The following is a 20,756-nucleotide window of genomic DNA, read 5'->3' as shown; positions in this document are numbered from 1 at the left end:
ATCCCTAGGTGTTTCTAGGTTTTATAAAAAAAGTTAAGACAAGTCTGAACCAAAGAAATGTGGGAGATTTTACTGACCTTATGATGCCAGCAGTATCACAGGAGCACGCTGCATCGTATCTCAAACCTGGCCCCAAAGGGGATCTTTGTACAAAGGTTTCAAGGCAGAACAAAAGTCTGTATGTGGATGATCCCCTCCCAGCCCCACTCCCTCTCATCACCATAACAACCCAGATTCCCTTATAGGAGGAATGTGTCTACCAATGCAAACTTCACTCCCAGTTTACAAGTGCCTGTCCCCATGGGTCTCATCTGGGCCCTTATCTCCTTAGAGGCTTCAGCCTGTGGTGACATAAAGCACCTCATCCTCCGCCCTTACAACCCCCACAATCATGAGCACTGAAGAGTTTCCAGATGGGTCTGGGCTCCAAGGTAGCATTCAGGGCCTTCCCCATGTTCAGCTCCAGCAGATCGGATGAACAACAAAATTATGTGCATCCTACATGTCAACCGGGATAAAGGTGCCAGTAAAACATGCCAAGATGAGAGAGAGTTCAGGTTATCACTGGGTGGCTCAGTTTAACAAATAAGAAAATGCAGAAAGCAAAGAGCTAAAGCAGTATCCACTCTAGACAGCAACAGGTCCGAACTGTCAGCCAGAGCAGACTCGACTCCCAACCCTGCCTCTCAAGGAGAAGCCCACAACTGTCCCCCATTACGACCGAAGCCCCTCTGAGTGGTGGACCTTACCAGTTGCCTTTGAGTTGACTCTGCCTCATGGCAACCCCGTGTGTGTCAGTGTAGAACTGTGCTCCACAGGGTTTTCGGTGACTCATATTTCGGAGTTAGATTTCTTCCAAGTAGTCTTTCTTCCAAGGCGCCTCTGGGTGGCCAGGAACCTCCAACCTTCTGGTTATCGGCCAATCGTGTTGACTGTTTGCACCACCCAGGGTCTCCTTTCTGACAGTAGGGGCAGAATGCATTGTTTGATTGGAACCCAGTCCCATCTAGTCATTTATGTCCTGTTGTCAATGGCTGCTTTCAAGCTACAAGGGCAGAGTTGAGTAGTTACATCAGAGACTGTATGGCCCACAAAACCTTAAATGTTTACTGTCCAGCCCTTTACAGAAAAAGTTTGCTGACCCCGGCTCTGGAGTATTCACAGCGATGACCCTGAAGTACCTTCCAAGTGATCAGAGAAAGAGGCCCCTGACTCCTTTTGTTTCTGAAAGGGTTCTGGTGTTCAGAATCCTTTCAGAGTTAGGTGTTTTTCCATCTCTAAAATGGGCATAAAAATACTACACACCTACAAGGGCTGTGGAAGGGAGAATTTAATGAGATAATTCACATACATTAGCCATGGCATGTGACACGTAATAAGCATTTAATAAATGTTGGCTATTTTTATTATTACTCCCATTTTCCCAACATTTTGGGGAAAGCAGAGGACCAGAGGCTGGGGGAGAACCAGGCCACCACCCTTATTTGAGAATACTTCCTCTCTGTGTTTGCACTCCTTGGCGAGCAGCCAAGAGAGGAAATGACTGAGCCCATTTTAAAGCTGGAGAAAGTAAGGCCTGGTGAGTTTGAGGGTCTTAGCTGGACCCCTGTGCAGCAGAAACAGGTCTGAGATAGGTCCAGGTCAGAAAGCTCCCGCCATTCATCATGACCCCCCTTCGCATACACATTATTTCTGCTGGCTCCGCACTCCCTCCTTCCCATGCCCCCTCCCCCTTTCTCAGCAGTGGACAGCTAGTACCTCATGGGTGGGCCCCCAGCTCCCCAGTCGCCTCCCCAGCAGCTTTCAGAGCCAAGGCTGATTGCTTCCATGCAATTTGAATTAATCTCATGCTTCAGGTGGAGCTTGGCTAATCAGGGGAGACAAGAAGCCGAAGTGGGTGCAATCAAATTAACAACACTATAGCCCTGGCTCTTTAAGAAGGGAAAAATAAAGCAGGCACCAGAAGGCAACCCCCCCACCATCAGCCCTTCCCGGGGGAGGCCTGGCGCTGCTGCTGAGGCTGAACGCAGAGCTTCTCCCACCCCTTCATCCCCCCCGCCATGCACACACCCCACAACCACCCCAATGTGCCAACAATGCCCGTTTGTGGCAGCTTATCTCACACGCCAAACGAGGCTCCGTTCTTGTCAGGGTCTTGTTAACAAGGAGCAGAGACACAAGCCTTAGGGGGGAGGGAGGGGAGTGGGCTGGGTTGGGGGAAGGAGGGGCCGACTCCTATCCCTCTCCCCTCCCTCTCCCCCGTGCCTGTAGTCCTTTCAGAAACAAAAGGGGACCAGAGCCTGTGAGCAGAGGTGGCTCTTTCTCCCCTGAAATGGTGGGTTTGCGGTGCTCCCCAAGAGGTTTCAGTGCACCTGCTGCCCCTTGGAAAAGCCCCTCCCAGAAAGGCATTTTTAGCATACCGAGAGGATCCTTTCTGGCGAAAAGGTCTATGAGACTCCTGGAGAGATCTCAGTTAGACTCCCAGAAAAACTTTCCAAAAAAGCCAGGTCCCTTCCTTGGGGTTAGTGAGGAACACCATGACTTCGCTACCCTTCATCCAATCCTGTTGGATTTGACATCATTCTGCCTACGGCGGGGGAAGGAGCAGACATCCACTAGAAGGAGAAACTGAGGCACAGAGAGGGGGAGGGAAGGGAGATCCTGGAACAGTCTAAGGGACAGTCTACTGGGATGGGAAGTGGAAGAGGAGGATCATCCAGCTTTGTGGCTCTTCGCCCAGACTGTGTGTGAGAGGGAGGTATGGGGTGTTGTTGTTGTTAGGTGCCATTGAGTCGGTTCCGACTCACAGCGACCCTACGTACAACAGAACAAAACACCACCCGGTTGTGTGCCATCCTCACAATTATCGCCATGTTTGAGCCCATTGTTGCAGCTGCTGTGTCAATCCATCTCATTAAGGGTCTTCTTCTTTTTCCCTGAACCTCTGCTTTACCAGGCACGATGTCCTTCTCCAGGGACTGGTCCTTCTTGATAACATGCCGAAGTATGAGACGAAGTCTCGCCATCCTTGCCGTATGTTCTGGCTGTACTTCTTCCAAGACAGACTTGTTCGCTCTTCTGGCAGTCCACAGTATATTCAACATTCTTCATCCACACTGTATGGGCACCACTTCTTCTTTGGTCTTCCTTATCCATTGTGCAGCTTTCACATACATATGGGGCAATTGAAAACACCATGGCTTGCAAAGGCTAGTACCTTAGTCTCCAAAGTGAATACCACTTTGGGTATGAGGTCGTAGGGGTCTTATAACACCTGGGTCCCACCCTGGGCCAATTAAATTACAGCCTCTGGGGGTGAGGTCTGTGCCACAATATATTTTAAAAGCTCGTTAGGAGATTCTCAGGTGTGCCCAGGGCTGAGAACTTGTACTCAGGTCTGCTGCCTAATGGGGAAAGCAAGGCACAGCCCTGTGACCCCCTGGGGCCACCCACCTAGTGAAGAGCAGAGTAAGCCTTGCCTGTTGATCTCCCAAATCCTAAACCAGTCTTTTCAGAGAAGCTCAGAATCTGCACTCCCATTCCTGGGTCCCTGTCTCCTGCCCTTCTCTGACCAGTGTCACATTGTAGCTAAGTCCACAGGTTCTGAACCAGATACCCTGGGGCCACTTCTGGCTCTGGCTCTGCCACTGCCTAGCTGTGTGGCTTTGGGCAGTTTACTTAACTTCTCTAAGTCTCTGTTTCCCCATCTGTAAAATGGGGCTTAAAATAGGGTTGTTGTGAGGATTAAATATTTTACAGCACATCTAAGTAAGTTGTCAGAACAGTGCCTGCACATAGTAGGTCCTCAATAGGTGTGAGCTACAGTGATTGTTACTACACTTGTGCCCCCGAGGGAGATAAGGATGTGCACCAGGCTTACCTTCGGAAAGTGCCTTTCCCTGCCTCTTTGGCATTTGATTAGGCCTTTCCCAACAGCCAGTGGGATTCCCGCCTTTCCTTCCACAGTCTTCCTCCCCCACACATTGCTCCTCTCCTTTGAGTATTCATAACTGAATAGTCTCTCCCTGGTGACTTGGGGACTTGTCAGAAACACCAGCTGAGCTCCAATCACCAGGAGGAAGAGAGGGAAGGAGATAGAGACAGAGAAAGCCTGACTCATAGCCCTCGCCTCGCCCCAGCCCCAGCCCCAGCCTGCTGCCACCTGCTCAGCTTTACTCACCACAAGGATTAGTTGTACTAAAGTCGTTTCCACCCACCTTCCCACACCTGGAACTACATCTATCACCACCTATAGAAAGCTGGACTAAAACCACAGGAAAGGGCCCCAGGTGAATTTCCAGGAGTCTTTGGGCTGGGTGTCCTTCTCGCCACTCACTAGCTGTGTGACCTTAGGTAAATCACTCAACCTCTCTGAGCCTCCATTTCTTTCTCACCTTCTGTGTGGCAGGCCTGGGTTAGATTCCCGGCCGATGCGCCTCGTGCAGCCACCACTCATCTCTCAGTGGAGGATTGTGTGTTGCTATGACACTGAACAGGTTTCAATGGAGCTTCCAGACTAAGACAGACTAGAAAGAAAGGCCTGGAGATCTACTTTTGAAAATCAGCCACTGGAAACCCTATGGATCACAATGGTACAATCCCCAACCAGTTGTGGGGATGGTGCAAGGCCAAGCAGTTTTGTTCCGTTGTGCAAGGGGTCACTATGAGTTGGGGACCGACTCCATGGCAGCCAACAACATGTAGTGGATAATAATGACAGGCCACCTCCTTAACCAGAATGAAGCCCCTCACAAAGGACGCTCGGCAGGTGCAGGCTCACTCCAGGTTATCAGGTGGGATCCCAGAGAAGAGGGGAGGCTGACGGGGCAAGGGAGGGACCAGGTAGGCTGGGTCTGGGGCCCAGAACTCCTCCTCTAAAGCTGGGGAGTGGTTGCAAGGTCCATGGATGCTGGGGGAGAGCACGGAAGCAGAGCTGCCTTGGGGTATTTTAAAAATCTCTCAGCCTCTCACATCAAATTAAAATGTAAATAGCAGCTGGTCTGGGCAGGACCTCAGGGGTGACAGGAGCCAGACCCCGAGTAATTTCACAGACAGGACTGGTCACATCAGATTCCGACAACTGTCTTGTTCCTGAAATTGATTTCCTCTCCCCTCAGCTTGCTGCCCCAGGGAAGGCCCTGGAGCGAGGGAAGGGGTGACGCCTCTCCAGCCCAGGTCTCTTTCTCCTCTGGGTGGTACCTGCCAGTAAGGCCCTATTCGAACCAGAAGGAGGAAACCTAGAATTTCTGTAGGGCTCTAAGGTGGGAGCCTGAGCCCCAGATCCCAGGTGAGGCTCCTTGCTCCCTTAGGTGAGTCTGGCTGTGGACTGAGGCAGGCAGCCTGGGCCTGCCGGCAGAGCAGGAAGGGTGCCTGACACTTTAAACATTTGCGATAGAGCCCTGGACACTGTGCCAAGTGCAGGAAGACCGGGGAGTCTCACAGCCAGAGACAAGGATCCCAGAGTATAAGCTGTGGTGCCAGGGATGCCGAATGTCATAGGGCGAGCATCTGCTGTGATGTGGGGTGTCAGGCAAGGGCCTTGAAGTTACCAGGCAGCTTTTTTGGCCTCTACCAGAGTTTGTCCCAATTTGGCCATTCCCAGTGCCTGGTGCTGTGCCCGGTGTGGGGGCTAGAAAGCTTTGAAAGAGACGGGCCTGGTTCACACACAGGACCTTCCCACAGGACCCCTGAGGAAAACCCTGCTCTTCCCACCTATGGGAAGGGGCTATATATTGAGGGGTGGCTTACCCACACTCATCTCCTTAACTCACCTCTTCCCAGACCCTCCCTGCCCCCAAGGGCCCCAGAGGGTCTCCCCTGCACCCCTCTTTGTAAAAAGATATTAGGTTTCCCTGGCTGTTAATTGAATTGCATTGCAGGAAAACAGAGGAAGTTGTACCTCACTGAAGTCTCCTGTACCCTATTGGAGCAGTGAGTTGCCTTTGTGGCTGTCTTTAGCGTTTGTCCTGCGGGACTCAGCCCCAAGCATACGCTCCCCTCCCTGTCAAAAGCTGCAGCCCTTGGCGCCTGCCCTGGGAGTGGCCTGCTGAGAGAGGCGGCTCCACCACGGACAGCAAAAATCCATTTACCAAACCTAGATAGGGTGTGTGTGCTTGGCAGGCAGACAGACAGCAAGACGCAGCCAGCCCCCCCTGGCAACCACAGGCTTGGGGGAGGAAGAGCTACCTTCTGAAGCCTCAGTTTCCTCATTTGAAACATGGGGATAATAATACTTCTCATGGTTGTTGTTGGGAGGAATCATCGAGCAATGAGCCAACAGGCAGAAGCATCCAGCTTACTGCCTACTCCATCATAGGTACAGGGAGGCCAGACAGCTTAGTCAGAAATACATCCAGACACGGGCTTTGAAGCCAGGGAGTGAGAACAGGCCAATCCAGCCCAAACCTGTTGCTGAGGAGTCAATTCCCACTCATGACAACCCCATGTGCTATGCAGGGTTTCCAACGGCTGATTTTTCAGAAGTAGATCGCCAGGCCTTTCTTCCTGGACACCTTTGGGTAGACCTGAACCTCCAAACTTTCAGTTAACAGCCAAGGGCATTAACTGTTTGCACCATCCAGGGACTCCTAATAACAGTGCCACTTCATAATGTTCGATAAGGATTAGATGAGTGAATTCAAGTAAAGTGCTAAGAATACTGCCAGGACATGGTAAGCTCTCAATAAAAAAATAAAATAAAATAAAAAAATTCGTTGATATCGAGTCGATTCAGATTCATAGCGACCCTGTAGGACAAAGTAGAGCTTCCTCGTAGGGTTTCCAAGGAGCAGCTGGAGAATTTGAACTGCTGACCTTTTGGTTAGCAGCCGAGCTCTTAACCACTGCACCACCAGGGCTCCAAGCTCTTGATAAAAGATAAATAAAAAAGTGTGTGTGTGTATGTGTATGTACGTGTGTGTGCACATGCTCGTGCAGAGGGAAGGAACACTTATGTAATACAAAGGTGTGAGAAGGTGGGTATTAGACAACCACATTAGGGAATTGTCTGTGGGTTGACAGTAGCGTCAGGTTATGGTGTGTGACACCATGTGTAGGTTTATGGTTAGCGTGTCAGCGTGGGCTGAGGGTGACTGCCTGTTAGGGCATGTATGTGTGTGTGTATATACACTTGCACATGTGTCTAGACCTGCACTCCTGCAGGTGATTGCAGGTGACCATCTCTCTAGGGAACTCTTGGGGTCCGCCTTCAGCCCAGAAAGCCCGCTGGGCACAGCAGGGTCCCTGTGCAGTGAGGGTTCAATCGTGTTTATTACTGCGATTCTGTGGAGCGGAGAGACCTTGTGGTTCAGAGCAAGAAGCAAGTGGGAGCGGAGGAAAGAGGAGAGCGATGGGGCGGGGCACCTGCTGCCCAGGGCTGTCCTCCATTAGGAGAAAAAAAAAAAATTTTTTTTTCGACTGCCTCCTAAATGCAGCTAGACAGCAGCCCAGAGGCTGAGGTCCCCGTGTATGGACACAGGAGGTGCCATGGCCCTTGGAGGCTGGGGTAGGGCCTGGGGTGGGGCACTGTTTTGGAGTTCTCCGTTTGTGGGCAGAAAGACCGTATGGGGCCGGGAGAGGAGGCATAAAGGGCTTCCTGCTTCTTGCACAGGACAGAGGGGCTGAAGACTTCTCCTGTATGCCAAGTGAAGAATATGTGGCCCCACAGAATCACCTCCCTAGACAGGGAGCCCCATTCCCCAGACTACCTTTCCCTCTCTCCACAAAAGAGACCCAGACACCCCCAGGGGCCCATAGATGAGGGGCCTAGAACCAGGCCTCACCTGGATCTGCTGTGTGGTACCCTGGGTTGAGGTGCAGGCGGCTTATGGCCTCCCACTGCAGCCCTTCCCCTGAACAGTGAAAACTACTAGAAAAGTTCATCCTAGGCCAACAAGGAGGTTTGCCCTTCCCCCATGACAGGGGGCTCTCGTGCCCTGTCCCCTCCTACCCCCAGGTTACACAGTCCCAGTTTTCAGCTACTCTTCAAATGGTGCAGTTTTAAGTCTGCCAACTGCCTGGTCATACTTCAGCTTGTCAATGTCCTCATCAAGCATATGATATCATGTTTAAGGGGTGTCCTGGAACCTGCAATTCCTAGCCCTAAAGAACTGGGCAGGTGGCTTTGAGGAGTGAAATAGTTCTCCCAGGGCCTCACCTTTCACCATCATAGCTTTTCGTGTTAAGAGTTATTTTCTCCCACCTGTCTTCTTTAAAAAAAAAAAAAAAACTGATTTATTGAGGTAAAAGTCTCAGAACCATTTTAAAGTGAACGATTCTGGCGTTTAGCATATTCACGGTGTTGTACAGCCACTGCCTCTGTTTCCATCACTGCAAAGTAAAACCCTGTCTTCATTAAGCAGCTTCTCTCCATTGGCCGCTCCCCTCAGTCCCTGACAACTACCAATCTGTGTTCTGTCTCTATGAATTTATCTATTCTGGATTAGTTTGGATGTCTCATAGAAATGGAATCATATAATATGTGACCTTTTGTGTCTGGCTTCTTTCACTTACCATAATGTTTTGGAGGTCCATCGACATTGCAACATGTGTCTTGTTCCTCTTTATGGCTAAGTGGTGTTCCATCATGTATATATACCACCTTTTCTGTATCCAGTCATCCATTGGTGAACATCTGGGCTGTTTTCACCTTTTGGCTATAGTGAATAGTGCTACTATGGACATGGTGTACAAGTATATGTTTGTGTTCCTGCTTTCAGTTCTTTTGGGTATATACCTAGGAGTGGAATTACTGGGTCATGTAGTAATTTTTTTAGGGAAACCCTGCTGGCCTAGTGGTTAAGTGCTATGGCTGCTAACCAAAAGGTCGGCAGTTCGAATCCGCCAGGCGCTCCTTGGAAACTCTAAGGGACAGTTCTACTCTGTCCTATAGGGTCTCTATGAGTGAGTCGGAATCAACTCAACGGCAGTGGGTTTTTTTGGGGGGAGGGTGGTAATTTTATGTTTAAGTTTTTGAGAGCCACCAAACCATCCATCGTTTTTTAAAATGCACTTTGTTTACTAGCAGGGTGACCTTGGGTGGCCTCAGTTTCTTCATTTGTAAAGGGAGTGATCCTCATAGATGATCTAAACCAGTGCCATCCAATGGAAATATAATGTGAGCCGCATGTGTATTTTAAAATTTTCCAGTCCTCATGTGTTTAAAAAAGTGGAAACACGTAATACTATATTTAACCCAATGTATCTAAAATATTAACTTTAATCAATATAAAAATTATTAGTGAGAGAGTGTACATTTTTTTTCCTGCTAAGTTTCTGAAATCCAGTGTGTATTTTATGATTACATCTCGATTAGGGCTAACCACACATGCTTAATAGCCACAAGTGGCTAGTGGCAACTACCTTGAACTTTTAACCGGGCTTTGCAACTCTAGGCTTCTGTGATTGGGTGGAATAACCTGACAAGCAGCATCTTCAGCCAATAACTTGGGGGTACGCGTTTTATCAGAGGCTTTCCTGGTGGTGTAGTGGTTAAGTGCTACGGCTGCTAACCAAAGGGTCGGCAGTTCAAATCTGCCAGGCACTCCTTGGAAACTCAACTGGGCAGCTCTACTCTGTCCTATAGGGTCGCTATGAGTCGGAATCAACTCGACGGCACTGGGTTTGGTTTTTGTTTGGATTTTCCTTACAACAAGAGACAGACACGAGAACCTTGGGGGGCAGGAATGCTTTTGTTAGCTGCCCTTGAGTCTGCCCCTGGCTCATAGTGACCACGTGCACAACGAAACAAAACACTGCCAGGTCCTGAGCCCCCATGATTGGTTGTGGACCGGACCCTTGTGACCCATAGGTTTTCATTGGCTTATTTTAGAAAGGAGATAGCCAGGCCTTTCTTCCTAGTTCATCTTACTCTGGAAGCTCCACTGAAATCCACTTAGCCTCATAGAAACACATAAGCCCCCACTGACACGATGGCTGTATATGAGGTGCCTTGGCTGGGAATCGAACCCAGGTCTCCTGAATGGAAGGTGAGAATTCTACCACTGAACCACTACTGCCGCCAGGGGTGGGAATAGAACCCAGGGGTCTTGAGCAGTCGTTGCATGGCAAGCCCTTTACACATGCAGACTCATTTTGTCCTTGTAACAACTCTGCAGGGTAGATGTAGATGTCTTCACGTTACAAGCCATGCACCTGAGGCTCAAAGAAGTGAAGCATACTGCATTGAAGGCCACATAGCTGGTAGAGACAGAAATAGAAACCAAGCCTTCCTGGCCACCAGGCCCTTCGAGTGGGTTGTGTGGGGTGGAGGGACAAGAGCTGTCTCCCCTTCCCCATGGGTGGCCTCCCCTGAGCTGGCCCTGAGCTGAGGGTCTGTAAAGAGAGCACACGAAGAGAGAGACTGTAAAGGGGTTGTGACATGTGGTGCTCATTGCCATGATTAGCAGCCAGCTGGTGGGAGTGTGAAGGAAGCCCGCCCCAAGCCCCCGGCATGGTTGTTATGCAGGGCCGAGGGGCCAGTGGACTCTGAGTCCTGTCCAGGATCTCTGGAGGCCCCGCTGTCTCTGGCTGCCCATGTGGCTATCTCTCTGAACACAGCTGATTGAGAAGGCAAGCTCCCTGAGGTGGTACCAACATGTATGGATGCACAGGTTGTACACTGCTGACAGGTACACAGCCAAGGGGATGAGTGATGCACCAGACTGAATCTGCTGCCTTATAATTTGCACACAGGCTAGTGCAGCCCTACTTGGAGAGCAGGACAGGGATGCACTGCTGGCTTCTCACTCTGGTGCAGAGCTTTGAAATAACCGTGTTAAAGAAGGACTCTTCGTTGTCCCTCCTTCCTCTGGACTCTGATCTGTGCTGAGACTTGACCTGTCCCTACACCCTTTGACACACACAGCCCTCTGCCCAAACATCCCCAACTCCTCTGTGGCATCAGCATCGCCTCTCAGGAGCAAGGAAGGCCTCAGGGCCAAGCTGCCCAGGGATTCCAGTCCCCAGCCCACTGACACATTCCCTGTGGAACCAGCAGAAACAGCCCACGTGCCTCTCCCTCCACCCCAACCCTTGCATTTCAGTTCTCCAGTTAAAATGAAGCATCTGCAATGCAAGGCCCGACTTGTTGATGTAAAATCTTACTCTGTATTCTACGCAGGTTTATACGAGTGAATTATGCAAATCTTTGATGGAAAAATATTCCTCCGCACATCCTTGAGAGTGTAAAACCTTAGTCAATAATTCATACTCGGATGTCTCTGACTGCAGGCTTTTTCTTCATTATAACTTGCACCTAGTTATTTGTCTTTCGTGTTTTATTGTATTTCCTGGTGTAACGCCGTGCATTACAAAATTTATCTGCTTCATTATTTGATGAGCTCAGGCTGGGGAACAGGCTGAGGGACTGGTGCAAGGGCCAGGGCTGTCCTCAGCATTACAACCCGCCTGACAAGGAAGCAGTGGAGGTAGCTGGCTGTTTGGTGTGACTTCAGGGAGCCAAAAAAAACCCTTAATTCCCCCACAGCTATTCCAAATGCCTTTGCACCCCGATTGGTGTCTCAGGTCACACTGTTACGGCTCTGTGGCATCCTTCCTTTCTTCAAAGGCTTATTTGTCCTTAAAAGTCTAATGTCCCTGGAGAGCTGGCTGGGAAGAACTTCGTCTGAGCAAGCCTTTAAAACAGGAGGAGAAGGAAATCCTGAGGACACTGGGAGAGAAGGAAAGGGATCAGCCACTGAAGTGAAGCAAGAACATGGGGCGAGGGGGCAGGGGCAGGGGTGAGGGAGTGCAGAGGAGAGGAGAGAGAAGACAGCACACCTCTTTGAGCTGTTGCCAAACCAGGCCAGCTATGGGGATATGGGAAGCTGGGTCTCTACTTTGAAAATTTCAATGTGAGGAGGGGGTCCTCCCCCAAATGGAGGGGAGTATTGTCTGATTCTTGCTGCCAAGCCCAGACCCCTCCCCACCATTTATGTACTCCAGGATGGCTAAAGGGCATCCCTCCCAGGGCGAGAGTGACTGGGCCCTGTACTCTGAGAGGCAGGTTTTCCCAGGAAAGGGAAGATGAGGACAGTCCTATCGGTTGCACCAGACCACTTACCTTTCTGGGATCTGCCCCTCTTATTCCTGCCTCTGAGCCTTTGCTCAGGCAGGTTCCACTGTCCAGGGTACCCTTTCCTCTGTTCACCCACCTAAATGGCGAAAATGACAAACACTGTGTACTCTCCTAGCACAGTCCTTGCCAGGCTTTACTGCAATTACTAGTTTTCTTGTCTCCTCTCACCACTAGAGTGAAACTCCCTGACGTCACAGGTCATGCTTCTCCCTGTCACTGTTTAGCTGCAGAACCTAGCATGAGGCCTGGTACATAGTAAAACCCAGGGCTGTAGAGTTGATTCCAACTCATAGCAACCCTACAGGACAGAGCAGAACTGCCTCATAGAGTTTCCAAGGAACGCTCGGTGGATTTGAACCACCGCCTTTTTTAGTTAGCAGCCATAGCACTTAACCACTACAGCACATAGTAGGCACTCAATAAATGCTAGATGAATGAATGGATGGTGTCTTTCCAGAAACCCCTCCGTCAAAATCAATTTCTCCTAATGCCTCCAGGAACACCCATCAGATCTTCTCATACTCATGTCGGCCATGCACGCGTCTTCCCCTCCCCCTCCTGCCCCCTTCTCCTGGAATAACAGGCACCCAGGAGGCAAAGACTGTGTCTTGTTGTCATGTGTATTCCCCAACCTGGCATGGTGCCAGGGAATGGCATAGGTGCCCAATGAGTGTTTGTTGAACTGGATGGAGAAAAAGGGGACAGGGCTTCAGTGACAGAAGGGACAACCCCTGCTCCACCCTCTCCTGGGTGCTCAGGCCCAGGGGAGGGGTCAGTGAGAGAGATGCTTCTCCTTACGGCAGTGGGAGGGGCCTCCTGATGACCATCCAGGTCCTTGGTTGTTTCGTGGTGATTTTCTCAGTCAGTGGTGGGGATGGGGGCATCGCTTGTTAGCTCTGCTTGGGAAAAATTAATTGTGATGATGCCACCTAGGGTTTGGGGTTTCTCAGCTCTTTGGAAGGGACCTGCTGCCCAGAACCAGGGGACTAAAGAAGATGACCCCTGTAGAGACAGTCTTAAATGTAGAGAGGAAGTAGGGGCCCCAATTCTGTAGAACAGAGTTTTCAACCTGGGATCCCTAGGAGATCCATGGATAAGATTGGGGGTGGGGGATGGCCCATAAATTTGGAGAGGGAAAAAATTACGTCTTTACTTCACTAACCTAACTTAAATTTAGCATTTCCTTCCATTTTGAGCATAACGACAAAGCGCAGCAGCACCAGCAGTACCTATGACTATCACCAGTAGCAATCCAGATATTTTCATGTCATATCACGGTTGTTGCAGAGATCTCAAAATAGGATGTATGCTCATCACTGTTACAAAATCATGGTAACATCAGATGGTGACTGTAAGACCCGCTAAACCAGTTGCTACAGAATGGTCTCCACTGTTGAACCGTTAACTGCCCCATCCAGGGACATCACTCCTAGATTTCATAAACAGTGATCGAAAAGAACATATATTGATTCGTGATATACTGTATCACAAGTTTGCTTTTTAATGTGTTTGATATTTGTATAACTGTATTTCAATATAATCAGTTGTATTTTTTTTTTATTTAGTGTATTTAAAAATATTTTTCTGAGGTAGGGTCCACTGGCTTTACCAGAAGGGTCCATGGAATATAAGAACCCCTGGCGTAGAGAGGGAGCCCTGGTGGCAAAGTGGTTAAGAGCTGGCTGCTAACCAAAAGGTCAACAGTTCAAATCCACCAGCTGCTCCTTGGAAATCCTATGGCGGCAGTTCTACTCTGTTCTGTAGGGTTGCTATGAGTCGGAATTGACCAGATGGCAATGGGTTTGGTTTTGTTTTTGTTTGTTTTTTTGGGGGGGGGAGCTGTAGAGAGATGTTGCCCCAATCATGGATGGGGAGGAGAAAGAAGGGGACAGACAGGTAGGGTTTCCTACAGTCTGCTCTCAGGCTTCATTAAACCCTCTCCAGGAGGCTGAGGTACTCTGTAGTGGGGGGGAGTCAGGGGACAGAGGGGCTGCCTGGGGCGGGGCTTCTGCGCAGGACACGTACCCTCCCCCCACCCACCGCTGGCTTCTGCTCCTGACCCTGACTGCGGCCTCAGGCGCCTCCTCCCCTCCCCCAGTTCCAGCCATGATCACCTCTCACCCCAACACCACCATCGCCATCAAGGGCCACGCCAAGGAGCTGAACTGCACGGCACGGGGTGAGCGGCCCATCATCATCCGCTGGGAGAAGGGAGACACAGTCATTGATCCTGACCGTGTCATGCGGTATGCCATTGCCACCAAGGACAACGGCGATGAGGTTGTGTCCACGCTGAAGGTGAGCGCCCACCCCCAGCCCCAGGTGGACCCCAACTCTCAGAGAGTGGGCACCCTGAACTGTTACATCTGTGCCCAGGTAAATGGGGCTGCTGGGGAGCCCCTTCCACACACAAAAAAGTATCTCCTCTTTCCTCCTCTGTCACTATTTCCCTTCTCCGTTCAGGACTCTCTGTCTTAGAGTCTCACTGGATCTCCTCCCTGATAGCCACACACACAGCCATTAACTGTGTGGACCCCTCAGCCCCTCCCTCTCTCTTGGGACCCCTCAGCCCCTCCATCCCTCCTGGGACCCCTCAGCCCCTCCCTCCCTCCTGGGACCCCCTCATCCTCTCCCTCCCATCTGGAATTCCTTAGTCCCTCCCTTGGTGGGTTCCAGACTTCTATCCCCAGAACACACTGGGAACAGGAGCCATTGACAAAGCCCCCCGTGGGCTCCCCTCCCAGAACAAGGTGGCCTGCCGATCCCGCCTTGAGTGGGCCCCCTTCAGCCACTAGCTCTAAAAGACTCTCCCTGTTTCCTTCTTCTCTCCCTGTCCTCCTGCTGGCCCTCTCCCAGCTCAAGCCAGCTGACCGTGGGGACTCTGTGTTCTTCAGCTGCCATGCCATCAACTCTTATGGAGAAGACCGGGGCTTGATCCAGCTCACTGTGCAAGGTATCCACTGCCCCACGGTTCCCAGGCTGCTTCCCCAGAGACCCAGGTGCCCACAGCTAACTCCACCTCCAGTAGCAGGGACAAGGCCTGCACCGTGGTGGAAGATGACAGGAAATGGCCTTCTGGGGAAAAGTGTCCCTCCACCGTCCCTCCTGTCCAGGGTGGGGAGAGAAGGGCCTTTCCAAGATACTTCAGACAGCAAAGATTTGCAAAGGCTATGGCCCCAGCAGGGTCCATTACCAGTTCTAGAAATGGGAGGACTGGTTCATGGGCTCAGACTCCTGGGGAGGTATGGGAAGGGAAAATCAAGCTGGAAAAATCTGGGTACTCTTAATGGGGGAAAAAAGCTCTGAGGAATCCCTAAGAAAAGGGCCTGCCCTCTCCCAGCTAGGAAGAGAGGGAAACAAGGCAGGAGACCAAGCTGCCCTCCTCTTCCTGGAGCCCTATCACTGGGCCTCCCCTCACCCCCACCTTGTCCAGACCCCAGGGCTCCAGAAACCTTGGCTAGGCCAGGTGACACCAACCCCTAGGGGTGCAGCAGAGCCCTGATCCTCTCTAGGAGAAAGCTCTCTGCTAGCATCCTCACTACTACCTCTCCCCCACCACACCCCAGAGCCCCCTGATCCCCCAGAGCTAGAGATCCGGGAGGTGAAGGCCCGGAGCATGAACCTGCGCTGGACTCAGCGATTTGATGGGAACAGCATCATCACAGGCTTCGACATCGAATACAAGAACAAATCAGGTAGGTGCTGGGTCAGGAGGGGCAGGTTCTGCTGAGCAAGGCCCGGTGCCACATACCCTGCCAGTGCCCCACTGGGTGAGACAGCCCCTGGGGCCTCAGGCTGCTCATCCAGGGAAGACACTGACCAGTGTGCAGGAGAGATTCCTAGTTGATGTGAGGGGGTGTCAGCTCTTTGCTTCCAGGATTGTTCCTGGGCCAAGGTCTGAAAGGGTGCTTTGATATTTAAAAGTTTAAAGGCCCTGCATCTGGGGGTAGTGGACTATCTCTATTGGACCAGAGACATCACGAGTTTGGCTGGGTCATCTGAGCACTCCACATTTAGAATGGGGGTCAGAAAGCTGGACCTCCCCAAGAACAGGTTGTTAGGGCCTGGGAGTCCCTGGACAGGCTGAGATTTATCTCCTCCTCCTTCCGGAAGCCTTCCCAGACAGCTCCTATGAGGCTGCCCTGCCACTGTGAAGCACCAGGAGGCAGGGGGTCAGTGGGTGTTTAGGCCTCTGGGGAACGAGTGGTAGGGCCCCACAGTTGGGCAGCAGGAATAGCAAGGAGGGACAAGAGGACTGGAGAATGAGCCAAGCCAAAAAAGAGCTGCGGGTGCTCACTTTTGTATGTGCGTTGACTGTCTCTGGAAGGTGCCCTGAGAAACAGGCAATGAGGGTTTGCCTCTGAGAGGGAACCTGGGTAACTTCAAGGCAGCAGTGAGGGAAAATGCACCTCTAGTTCTGGGCTCTTTTGTACCTTTTAGTTGCAATACCATAAGCTTGCATTAGCATTTCAAAATAATATAAAAATAAAAATGGCTGTGTTGGCAACTCTTGACTGGAGGGGGGATGGGAAGATAGAGAAAGAGGGAAGACGGCAAAATTGGCACGAAACGAGAGACTGAAAGGGCTGACTCAATAGGGGGAGAGCAAGTGGGAGAAGGGAGTAGGATGTATGTAAACTTACATGTGACAGACTGATTGGAATGGTAAATGTTCACTTGAAGCTTAATAAAAATTAATTTTAAAAAATGGCAAATGTTGTGATATACATGCAGAAAACCCTGGTGGTGTAGTGGTTAAGGGCTACAGCTGCTAACCAAAAGGTCAGCAGTTTGAATCCACCTTGAAAACTCTATGGGGCAGTTCTACTCTGTCCTATAGGGTTGCTATGAGTCAGAATCAACTCAATGACAACGGGCTTTTTTGATATATATACTACAATAAATAAAAATAAAATTAAGTAGAACAACACCAAAGCAAGCCTGAAGACTTCAACCCTCCTCAGTTCCCCTCCCTGGCCAGCTCCAATTCATACTTCAGGTCTCAGTTAGATCTGAGGTTTTGTTTTCTCCTGACGCCTTCCAGACCTCTCTTTTCCGACTTAGCACAGCACCTGGTCACTGTCTGACTGTCTGTCTGTCCTTTCCATGTCCTATTCCCTGTTGTATTCCCAGTGCCTGGCGCAGGGCCTGGCCACATGGGAGATGCTCAGCAAATATGTGTTGAGTGAATTGAAGTGAGACACAGTAAAGCATATCTTGGGAAGCAACTCAGTCTTAGACATCGGGTTGGTCATCTTTGATACAGGTTTCTACAAAGCAGAACCCTAACATCAAGAGCTTACAGTCCAAATCGGCATAACAAAGTATATTAAGAAAACGTTCTGCATCCCACTTTGGTGAGTGGAGTCTGGGGTCTTAAAAGCTAGCAAGCAGCCATCTAAGATGCATCAGTTGGTCTCAAGCCACCTGGAGCAAAGGAGAATGAAGAATACCAAACACACAAGGAAAATATTAGCCCAAGAGTCAGAAAGGGCCATATCAACCAGAGACTCCATCAGCCTGAGACCAGAAGAACTAGGTGGTGCCCGGCTACCACCAATGACTGCCCTGACAGGGAATACAACACAGAATCCCTGATGGAGCAGGAGAGTAGCGGGATGCAGACCTCAAATTCTAGTAAAAAGACCAGACTGAATGGCCTGACTGAGACTGGAGGGACCCCAGAGGATATGACCCCCAGACTCTCCGTTAGCCCAAAACTAAAACCATTCTGGAAGCCAACTCTTCAGACAAAGATTAGACTGGACTATAGGACATAAAATGATACTGGCAACGAGTGTGCTTCTTAGCTCAAGTAGACATATGTGACTATGTGGGCAGCTCCTGTCTGGAGGCAAGATGAGAAGGCAGAGGGGGACAGGAGCGGGTTGAAGGACATGAGAAATGCAGAGTAGACAGAAGGAGTGTACTGTCACATTGTAGGGAGAGCAACTAGGGTCACATAACAATGTATAAGTTTTTGTATGAGAAACTAACTTGAATTGTGAACTTTCATTTAAAGCACAATAAAAAAAATTAAAAAAAAAAAAAAGAGCTTACAGTCCACTTGGGAAAAACAGTCCGTTCGCAATCAGAGCCATCCAGCCATCCAGGAGATCACCCTGAGTGCAGGAAAATGGGCTCTGAGCGGAGAAGGGGCTGCTGCCGACAGGGTAGTCAGGAAAGACATCTCTCTGATCCCTTGGAGATGTGGCATTAAGCTGGGTCTTGAAAATCAAAAGGCGATGGGCCAAGTTCTCAGGGAATGGGGAAGGATTCGGCACAAGTAAGGATACCGTGCCCTCCAGGGAATGGCAAGTAGTCTAGCATAGGATTCATGAACACACTTCATGGGAAAGAAGGCTTAAAATGTGCTTTGGGGCAAGCTTGTAGGGGAGGCCTTTAGGATGAGCTTTTACAGTGTTGGGGAACGTAATTCAGAACCCCTAACTGTGTTTGAGCTCCCAGAGAGTGACTGGAGCAAAATGGCACCTTAGAAAGATTCACTGGGCGCCTCTGTGAAGGATGGACATGAGTCGAAGGGGTTGGTACCCAAGAGATGAGCAAGAGGGTGGCCGTGGCTGTACAGCTGGGGAGATGGGATGAGCAGCAGGGCCCTAGAGGAGAAAAAGGGCACAGAGAGGAAAGGACAGCAGACTGTGTCCATCTCACATCTTAGGACTTCCTGGAGCTGGACAAAAGCCACCCAGGAGTCAAACAGGAAGGGGCAGGCATGTAGGCCAACATCTCCACCTGGTGGTGCAGGCACCATCTCTCTAGATCCCCAGATGGGATAAGGAACTGTTCTTCCCCAGCCCAAAACACACCAGCCAGCACAGCACAACAAACTGGCCGATGGGTGGTGCTAGAGGGGCATGATGAAAGCTCAAAGCACAGCCGCAGACTCTCTTCAACAAGGTCTTTGCACCTGTAGAAAAACAAGGATCAAGAGCACTGAGAAGCCAGCTGGTCCTTGCCCTCGCCTTCAGGTGGGGCTGTGCTGTCTCTAAGGGCTGATATGTTTGACAGGCTCTGCTCACATCTGGGGGTGGTGGTGGATGCTTGGGCTCTCCCTGGCACCCTCTCCCACCCTGCTCCTGGTTAACTGTCTCCCTGCCCACTCCCCCTTCACTGACCACTCTAATGTGTGGAAACCTTTCCAGGGGCACTGCTCAGCAGGGCAAAGCTGAGAACATCACACATCCGGAGAGCAGAGCCGGAGAAGAGGCAGGCAGGGAAGACGCTATTTTCACAGCATGTCCACATCTTCCTGTAACCCCCTCCCCAAATCCCCAGGCAGGATTAGGAACTATCATACCCCATCCCAGAACCTAGAATGCCAGGAGGGGTAGGCAGATTTGTTGTTTTTAGTTGTGTCTAGTCTCCACTGACTCCGGGCAAACCCATATAGTACAGAACAGAACGATGCCTGGTCCTGCGTCAGCTTCCAGCACTCTATCAGATAATACTCTGTTGTTATCCACAGGGTTTTCATTGGCTGATTTTTGGGAGTACATCGCTAGGCCTTTCTTTCTAGTCTGTCTTAGTCTGGAAGCTCCCCTGAAACCTGTCCATAGGTGACTGTCTTAGTCATCTAGTGCTGCTATAACAGAAATACCACAGGTGGATGGCTTTAACAAAGAGAAGTTTATTCTCTCACAGTCCACTAGTCTAGAAGTCTGAATTCAGGGCGCCAGCTCCAGGGGAAGGCTTTCTCTCTCTCTGTCGGCTCTAGAGGAAGGTCCTTGTCATAAGTCTTTCCGTGGTCTGGGAGCATCTCAGTGCAGGAAGCTCAGGTCCAAAAGACAAGCTCTGCTCCTGGAGCTGCCTTCTTGGTGGTATGAGGTCCCCATATCTCCCTGCTTGCTTCTCTCTTTTATATCTCAAAAGAGATTGGCTTAAGACACTACTTAATCTTGTAGGCCTCGTCAATATAACTGCTGCTACTCCATCTTATTACATCATAGTGATGAGATTTACAACATATAGGAAAATCATATAAAGTGGTGGACAATCACATAAAATGTTGGAGAGTCACACAATACTGAGAATCATGGACCAGCTATGTTGAGAGACTTTGGAGGGGCACAATTCAATCCATGACAGTGACCCGGCGGGTATTTGAAATACCAGTAGCTTAGCTTCTGGTCATAGCAACACACAAGCCACCACAGTACAACAAACTGACAGATGGGTGGTACTAGAGGGGGCATGATGAAAGTTCAGCCTCAGACTCTCCCTTCAACACGGTCTTTGCACCTTTAGAAAAGCAAGAATCAAGAGCACCAAGAAGCCAGCTTGCCCTTGCCTTTGGGTGGGGCTGCTCCAGACTAGCCCAGCCAGACAGGCATCTGTTGCATGCTGGGTGGTTTAGTAAAGGAGTCCCCCAGCCTCCTCTGTTGCCCACAATGGCTTTACCAAACGCTGCTTCCGTGAGAACTGCAGGGAGTTATCACTGGAGCCAGGCAAAGGCCATGGGCAGAGCCCCACTTCCTCATGGCAATGGCGGCCTCACAGGTTGGTGTTAAGGATGAAGGAGGATAAAACAGCTAGCACAGGCTGGTGTAAACCCTGAGTAAATGGAAGTTCCTTTCCCCCGCTTCTGACTCAGATACTCCATGTGGCAATTCGTAGTCCTGTGCAGCCTGCAGACTGAAATCTATGTGTCTGTCAGTCAGCA

General features: G+C 50.4%; 1 protein-coding gene across 2 annotated transcripts in view; it reads left to right on the top strand.

Moving 5' to 3' along the window:
* DSCAML1 (DS cell adhesion molecule like 1) overlaps positions 1-20,756 on the top strand; it is a 422,409-nt gene that overhangs the window by 337,758 nt on the left and 63,895 nt on the right. For both annotated transcript variants that reach the window (XM_049856636.1, XM_049856637.1), the window contains exons 12-14: positions 14,175-14,374; positions 14,933-15,029; positions 15,643-15,771. In XM_049856636.1, coding sequence (XP_049712593.1) covers positions 14,175-14,374; positions 14,933-15,029; positions 15,643-15,771 — 426 coding nt within the window. The remainder of the gene's footprint in view (positions 1-14,174; positions 14,375-14,932; positions 15,030-15,642; positions 15,772-20,756) is intronic.

Source organism: Elephas maximus, chromosome 17 (assembly GCF_024166365.1).
Source record: "Elephas maximus indicus isolate mEleMax1 chromosome 17, mEleMax1 primary haplotype, whole genome shotgun sequence".
In the NCBI taxonomy this organism is placed as follows: domain Eukaryota; kingdom Metazoa; phylum Chordata; class Mammalia; order Proboscidea; family Elephantidae; genus Elephas; species Elephas maximus.
Note: the sequence above shows the minus strand (reverse complement) of the source record. Positions and strands in the feature narration are given on the sequence as shown.